Here is a 7731-nt window from a genome sequence, read left to right on the forward strand (position 1 = left end):
TCACTTATATTTGTAGTATCAGAGTTAATACTAATACTATTTTTTTGCATTACCAAACAAGAAAAAAAAAATATTACTTTTAGAAGTTGTATAAGTTGTATTATTAACCATTGGTGTAGTTTTAACGTTCATTTTTTTAATTTTAAATTATCAGTATTAAAGAACATTGTTTAGAAATCATATATTTAGAATATTAATCTTTTTATTAAGAAAAAAAATTACATATGAAAGAATATTTCTCAGAACTCTCATGACCCATAAGGTGATAAATGTTTTCATTTGGCTTAACAAAGAAAATAGAAATTTATGATGAGTAGTTTCCACATGATCATAATTAAAAGCACAAATTCAAATTTTGTGAGATTGGACATGTTCATAACTAGTCCAGTAGGTAAAAATCCTTGTTATCATAACATGTTACATTTTATAACAAAATCTTAAAAGAATTTAATATAAGAAACTCTTTTATAAGTTAATTTGTTTAAAATCTGTTTCCTTGAAAGTTGTTCTTACTAGAAAGTGAAAATCTTTGGACCAATCTATTAATGAGGTGAAGTCCTCAATCTCTTGGAAATATGAGTTAAACTATAAGCAACAATGATGAATTAGGACAACTCCAACACAATAAAAGAAGATCCATGACACTCTTGATACTTATGTTATCAAGTGAATATTAAGAGATGAATAATTATAGATATTGAAAGGAAGCGTTGAAGGGATTCATGTTGCTCACATGTTCTTATAGACTTACGAAATGTTATCTCTTTGGATAGTAATATAACATTTGTATACCAAAGATAAAATATAATAGAGTATTTAGGTTTAAATATTTTAGTGAATATTATTTAATCTTTTAAGAAATGATTTATAACTTATGAATTATATTTTGAGTATATTAGATAAACTTGTGTCTTTTTATAATTTACCGTTGGCAATGAGAAGATCAAAACAGTCATAAAAAATGTTGTTGATCCAGCCCACTAGTTTAGTTAGTTGGAAAGGGAAATGACCATTTTGCCTCTGAAATATTACATATTTCCAACAACATCCCTTATCAAACAAAAGAACCTACGAATCGCATGAAAAGCGGCATTGAGTGAGAGTTCCCTCTCATCTCCTCTGCACTAGGCTTCAAACAATGTCCCAAACGCTGCATCCCTTTCTCGCCAATAAGCTTGGTTAGTGTTTCTCTCACTCTAATTCCCTCTTCTTCTCTTAAGACTTTATGATTATTCTTTCATTATTACAGAACACAAAACTAAACATGCTGAAACCTTAGCCACGTTTAAGCCCTTCAGCTTCAAAACTCCGTTCCATTCGTTTATCTTAAATTACAAATTAAACAACGGGGTTTTCAATACTGTGTGCTTAGTTGGGTGAATCATCTGTTCTATTCCTGTGAAATTCGTAGCTTCATGAATTATGATAGAAAGCTTCTTTCCCCATCGCTGTTGTCTTCTTTTTCTGTTCTGTTTTAATCGTTTCTTAACCCCATCATGTGTGTTTTTACTTTTGTTTCTTGTCTGTTGGCGTGGCTATTAAGTGTCTTCGAGGCTTCATTCTTTTGGGAATTGGTATTTGGAGTTTGGGTTGATGATGATATAATGTTCGGCTCGTTTTTTGTTGGAGCTGGCTTCTATTGCCCGCCATCTATTTGTTGAACGGAATGTTACATTTACAAGTGAAAATCTACACCAGGATTTCCCTTGGTAATGGAAATGTAAATTATTGGTTACTGGGTTTTGTACACTTCTATTATTAATGGATGGAAGTGCTCTCTTCTCTAATGTAGGTTTTCTTTCTTTGTAACCACTTATTGTTTGTCTTTATTTTTTAATTTCTTTTTGGGTGGGGGGATTGACTGGAGGAGCTTATTTGTACTTATGAAAATCGTAGTAGTCAACATGACACTAAAAAAAGGCACAATATTGGAGCCGAGTGGTCCTCAGTTGCAATGGGATTCAAATAGTGGAGTCGCTAGCGGCCATTAAAACAGTGGTTTTTCTAGGGTAAATTTTTATTCTTTTCATTTTTATTGCATTTTTTTGCTTCAGAAACATAATAGGATTGAAGCCTCTCATTATTAATCACCCCACAAAAGGTTCATCTTATTTGAACTGTGTTCCTTCATACTTTACTGGGATTTTTTTTTCTTCCTATGTTTGGTTCATTTTTCTTTCTTTAGATCTCCCAGTTAAAATTATGCCAATTTCTATCTAATTAGTTGTGTTTCTTTCAATTGATTTGACTATAATCCTTCATTTTTTTTTCTGCTAGTACACCGATGAAAATTGATTTTGAGTGCCATCAAACTTGATTTTATAAAAATGTTATGTTTTTTTTTCTATTGTTAGGTAAAATTGATTTAGCCTCAAAACCCTGGTTTGACTAGATGTGATAAGTAGATTTTGTTTTGAGTTGACAATTTAATACTTAGAGTGTCTCTAGAAGAAGGGAAAATTATTTCTATAATTCTAGAAACACGATTATTAAAAATGAGCAAATTCTGCAGTACCAAGTACAGCATTTTGTTCCTCTTCGGGTATTACTTTTCAAAAAATAGCTTTTATGCTTTATTCCCTAAATCTCTCGCTGAATTGCGTTCCTTTTTTTTATTTGTTTTCTGTTCAACCACAATGAATTCCTTAGAGGTCTGTGGTTATGATATTTGAATGATTTATTGTTTAGTTGCTGTTCTTAGGATGAAATACTTGTTTTAGCATTTTAATGTTTAATGTTTAGTAACAGTAAACCATAGCTCTGCAACTGATGAAAATCTTGAAATTGATGAATCTGTAAAGTAATGAAATGAATTGTTATGTTTTCCCTTTGTCGTGGTTTGAAGGGAGCCGAGGAAGGATATAATTGTTTGTGGACAAATGTCTATCGCTTCCAGTTCAAATGATTTTTACAAAATCTGCATTTCTATTTGTGGGCTAAATATGGTAGGTTTGTGAAGTGTATGTAGGACTGGGATGATTATTTGGAAGTGTGGTTTATTGTGATGCTTTGATTAGGTTTATTTGGACAGGTCTAATGTAATGCTGTTCTGTGATTTAATGTAATGCTTTGATTTGGTTAGGTTTATTTGGGCAGGGATGCTTTGGTTATCTCTACTATGTTCTGTTGCAATTGACGTTTAATTGATGATAATGTTATGTTTTTACTAGTTTATTATCTTTGTTGCAGCTTGCAATGATTTTATGTTTTATGTATCCAGTGTTAGGTTTTAATGATTTCAACCTTTAATAAAAGAAAATTTTAGTCCTAGGAATTGAAAACCACAAAACCTGATTTAATCTAAACTACAAAAGTTGGTTTAGTTTGGTTCAGTTTTTATTATATGTTCAAAACCAAACTAAAATGACCTGTATATAGCTTTTATGTCTGTTTCAAATGTATTTTTAAGTAAAATCCAAATCAAGCTGCATTGCTAACACTACTCGTATATGCCTTTTCAGTTTGCTCTAATAAGCTTCTTGATATAGTTTACCAAAGTTAGCTCTTTTGTTTTTTTAGTTTCAATCAAATTTATAACACAAGCTATCATGTGATAAGAACTTATTGAATAAGTCCTGAATTAAGCTATTTACTCAGGCATACCCTTTGTTTATGCTCTTTTTGATCTTTGTCATGCAATGCATTTTGCAATTGTTGATAGTTTTTATATTACCATCATTTTTTTACCATGGGGAGCGGGATTTATATTGTTGATGTCTTAGAGGGGAACTCAACAAACTCAAAGTTTGTCTTCTTTTTCCAGGATGATCGAACCAATGTAGCTCTGCATGCCTTATCTGCAAGCTGCTTGTGGAATAGTGTTAAGTCACAATGGTTGTATTTTAACATGATTAGTTTGTTTTTAGGGCTTAGGGTTTCTAGAGTTGGATCCCGTGATTAGTCTTGACATCTATCTTTAATTCTTTACTAAAGTCAGGTGGGTTGCATTCCAGTGAGTTTACTTGTCAGGACACGCCGTTTTGTGTCATTAAACACCTTTTCAAAAACTTTTTCTGTCTCATATACGTGTTTCTCCGTGGAACTAAATTATTTTGGTGGTATTGAAGGTTGTGGAATGGCAGAAGGAAAGTGCCTTCCATGTTCAGGTGTTTCTGGACGATCTGCTGCTGTATATTCTTACTCTTCTCCAGGTCATCACATAATTCATTCCCATGTCAAAGTTAGAGGACTAACGTGTGGCTTTCGGGGAGCATCTTTTCGGTGTGAAGCAAAGAGAAACCCAGATTTCTCAAGGCAAAACAAGCATGGGCACTCCAGAGGCAGGAACAGGAACAACGATGGGAGAGATAGCTTTGAGAACTTCGATGATGATATGTTTTCTTTAAAAAATGGACCACCTATGTCTCTTTCAACCTCAGGAAAATTCCAGTCCACTTCAGTCCCTGGTCCTAGAGAGAAGGAGATTGTTGAGCTATTCAGGAAGGTCCAGGCTCGGCTGCGTGAGAGGGCTGCATCCAAAGAAGAAAAGAAAGTTGAAGCCTCTCGAGTGCAGATTAAAGAAAACAGCACTGTAGATTCCCTCCTCAAATTGCTGAAGAAACACTCTGTCGAGCAGGTGAAGAGAAGTAGCGGAGGGGGAAGAGGAAACGATCTTAGTTCAGATCAGTTGCAAGATAGTAATCAATATGACGGAGAACGAAACACCAAACTTTCTGATTTAGACAGTACTCCCAAGGATGAGCCACAAGAGGGTCATGTTTCCTCAGTAGCTAGGCCTCGATCAAGTTTCCAGAGAAGGTCTCCCGTTCCTCGTGTAAAATACCAGCCCGTCTCTAACAATGAGGATGATATGAATGTCTTGCCAGTAGGTAGTGAGGATGGAGAGAACAATCATGATCAGATAGATTTGAAGCATGATGACGAACCAGAGCCTGACTCTGAATTAGATATTGATTCAAAGGATGAGCTGTTCTTCCCCAACATTGGGATAGCTGCATTGTCAGAGGATGATGATTTTGAGCAAACCAATAACGATGAGAGTGTGGAGGAGCAGCCAGCTGTTCAACACGAAGACTTGAGTGCACTGAAGTTGTCTGAATTGAGGGTGCTTGCAAAGTCTCGAGGCCTGAAAGGGTTCTCAAAAATGAAGAAGAGTGACCTCTTGGAATTGCTAACTGAGAGCTAATTCTGATGGAATGTTATGCGGCGAAGAAAAAGTCACAGAACCAATACATGCCATGATAAATTAGATTTTTTTCGTGCCTTTGACTTGACATTCTATCTTATGTTTCTTTGTGTTTTTTGTTTGTCGCATTCTAATTTAATTCTTCATAAGTACTTCAGGTCGAGAGTTTGTGGATCATTAAAGTAATCACGATATATCTTTGCCTGGGTAGGTTTTTTCATGATATATCTTTGTCTTGGAGGGTTTTTTAATTTGTAGTTATGTTTCCATTATGAGATCCTGTGGTCTTTTAGGGTTCTTTTATGAAAATGGTGTAATTTTACACCAATTTTACCATAATGGAGAGATTTAAAAAGTATTGTCGGTTCTAAGTAGACCCTCCTTATCAAGATCGACTGTTGTTAAAGAAGTCCTGTCTCTAGTATAAAATTTCAAATTGAATTTTCAGTTTGCACAAAAGTTGTGTAACTAGAAGATAACTTTGTTTTTTAAAATTATTAAAAAGTCGTGTTAAGTTTGGATGAATTTTTCTAAAAAAAATAAATTGAAATTGTGTTTTGTAAGGACTTTCAAGTTCAGTTTGTAAATAAGGAGTGCTATTTGAACTATTTGAAATTTATTTTTCTTTTTTAAGAAGTATTATTATTTAAACTATTTTTCTTGTAATTTCTAAGAGCATAAAAGGAAGAGACAATGTGATGATATGCAACATTTTTAATTCTATTTGTGATAATCCTTTCTAATTCCAAGTGAAAGAAAAATAATATCGAATCTAGTAATTTAGACTATCTATGGGTGAGAAACAATTAAGGTTGCATTGTGGTGGGAAGAGAGCTTACGTGAAGAAATACTTGGAATAGAAATATGCCCATGTGGGGATGTTTGTGATTTTAAAGGCAATACGAGAGGGGTCCAAAGTGAAGAAGTGGTTGTTTGGTTTGGAGTAACAATGAATAAGGTAATAGGAAGATGCAAAAGAAGGAATAGGATATCGGAGATCATGTTGTGTCGTGTCTATTAATTTGGTTTTGATAGAACAATGTTATTCTTCTCCAATTAAGCCTAACTAATTTAATGTAATTATATTGTGCATAATTAGATAATGTTCAAATGTATTGTATTTTTTAATGGACTATTTAGAAGCATTATGTTTTGCCTTGTTGAACTACTATCTCTTATAAACAGGGTAGTATGGTGTATTAGGATTAAGTGAAGAGTAATAATAAAATTTCAGTTTCTCTCTCAACTCTTTAAGTTGGTATCCAGAGCCAACCTCGTTGACCGTTGCTGCTATCCATTGTCGTTTTCCCTGTCCGTTGTTGTTGTCGTCGTCCACTAGTACAAAAACAACGTATAACATCACGTGTTTAACGTCGAACCACTAAATAACCAACGTTAAAAATGACCGGTGACATTTTTGTAAATAAATGTAATTATTAAATGTCGTTTATAATTGTAATTCGACATAAAAGGATATAAAACGTCGAATGTCCTAGCGTTAGACGTTAAAAGGTTAGTGAATTCAATAAAAATTTGAGCGGGAGATTGAAAATTCATTCACTTTATCTTAGCGCGCTAGACCCTCTTCTCTTCTCCAACTTTTCTCGAACGAAGTTTGATGACCATCACATGTAATCTTTCTTTCATTTGATACAAATGCATGTTAATTACGTACTTTATGTATGATTTTCGTTTGTTTTAACCGATTATTTTCGTGTTTTTGTCCTTCATAGATGCATTCTGCTTTCTCTCTTACGGGTGACGACACTTTATTCCGATGAACCCACCTTTTGAAGGTTAGTTTTCGTTTTCGTTTTGAAGAACTTATTTGTTGAGCTTGTTTTTTTTTTTTTTGAACTTGTTTATGGTTGTTGTTTGGTTGAACTTGTTTGTCGTAGTTGTTTGGTTGAACTTGTTTGTTGTTGTTTGATTGAACTTGTTTGTTGTTGGTTATTGTTGTTTGTTGTTGATCAAAGTTCATGCTTTATAAAATATAAAAAACTTGACATTTGTTGTTTTTATGCTTTTCAGATCTTATAGAGTAGTTAAAAAGGATCACAATTAATTAAAAAAAATAAAAAAATTTGATTAACATAAAATATTGACAAAATTCGACGTTAAGTTAACGTTCTATATTGACAAAATTTGACGTTAATTTAACGTTTCCTAATATGACATCGTTCACGAATTCGCAGTTAAAAGCCCAAAATATTCGACGTTGTACGCAAATTTTGTACTAGTGGTCGCAACTTTTTCTCCGACGAAGTCAAGGGTTAGGTGCATCTCAACGAGCGCGACCCATTCATTCTCCTCCCGACGCGCTGTCACGTGTCGCTTCTTTCAGTCAACCTCCGGCGCGTGGGCTTCACACACCACCTTCCCCGTGTTGGAACATCACCGCACCATTTCCCGTCATTTGGCCTTAGTCTCCTAAGTGTGATGTGGTCATTATTTTGCTGTTTCGTTGATAGTAGCTCCTGTTTAGGGTTTCTATCCTCCAAATCAGATTTTTCCCTTTTCTGTTTGGCCTTAGAATAACTTATGGTTTTGGAACACCTTCTCTATCTGCTACCCCTACCATTACT

The 7731-nt window shown here is 34.0% G+C and overlaps 1 protein-coding gene across 4 annotated transcripts; it reads left to right on the forward strand.

Annotated features, from left to right (window-relative positions):
• Positions 1-1050: 1050 nt before the first annotated feature.
• LOC108326599 (rho-N domain-containing protein 1, chloroplastic) lies at positions 1051-5371 on the forward strand. 4 transcript variants are annotated; one of them, XM_052875370.1, is made up of 3 exons: positions 1084-1178; positions 3764-3820; positions 4068-5371. In XM_052875370.1, the coding sequence occupies exon 3, from the start codon at positions 4076-4078 to the stop codon at positions 5144-5146; it is 1071 nt and encodes a 356-aa protein (XP_052731330.1). In that variant the 5' UTR covers positions 1084-1178; positions 3764-3820; positions 4068-4075; the 3' UTR covers positions 5147-5371. The 4 variants fall into 4 exon arrangements, with proteins under 4 accessions (XP_017415679.1, XP_052731330.1, XP_052731331.1 ...); XM_017560190.2 differs by lacking the exon at positions 3764-3820 and having other exon boundaries at positions 1051-1178; XM_052875371.1 differs by lacking the exons at positions 1084-1178; positions 3764-3820 and adding an exon at positions 1283-2009.
• The last annotated feature ends 2360 nt before the right edge of the window (positions 5372-7731 follow it).

This window comes from Vigna angularis, chromosome 3, assembly GCF_016808095.1.
Source record: "Vigna angularis cultivar LongXiaoDou No.4 chromosome 3, ASM1680809v1, whole genome shotgun sequence".
NCBI classification, from domain to species: Eukaryota; Viridiplantae; Streptophyta; class Magnoliopsida; order Fabales; family Fabaceae; genus Vigna; species Vigna angularis.

Excerpts from the sequence above, each read along its gene's own strand:
- LOC108326599 (XM_017560190.2), top strand. The coding sequence starts at position 1,139 with ATGTCCCAAACGCTGCATCCCTTTCTCGCCAATAAGCTTG. Across the intron at positions 1,179-4,067 it reads CTTTCTCGCCAATAAGCTTG|GTTGTGGAATGGCAGAAGGA; the intron begins GTTAGTGTTTCT and ends GTGGTATTGAAG.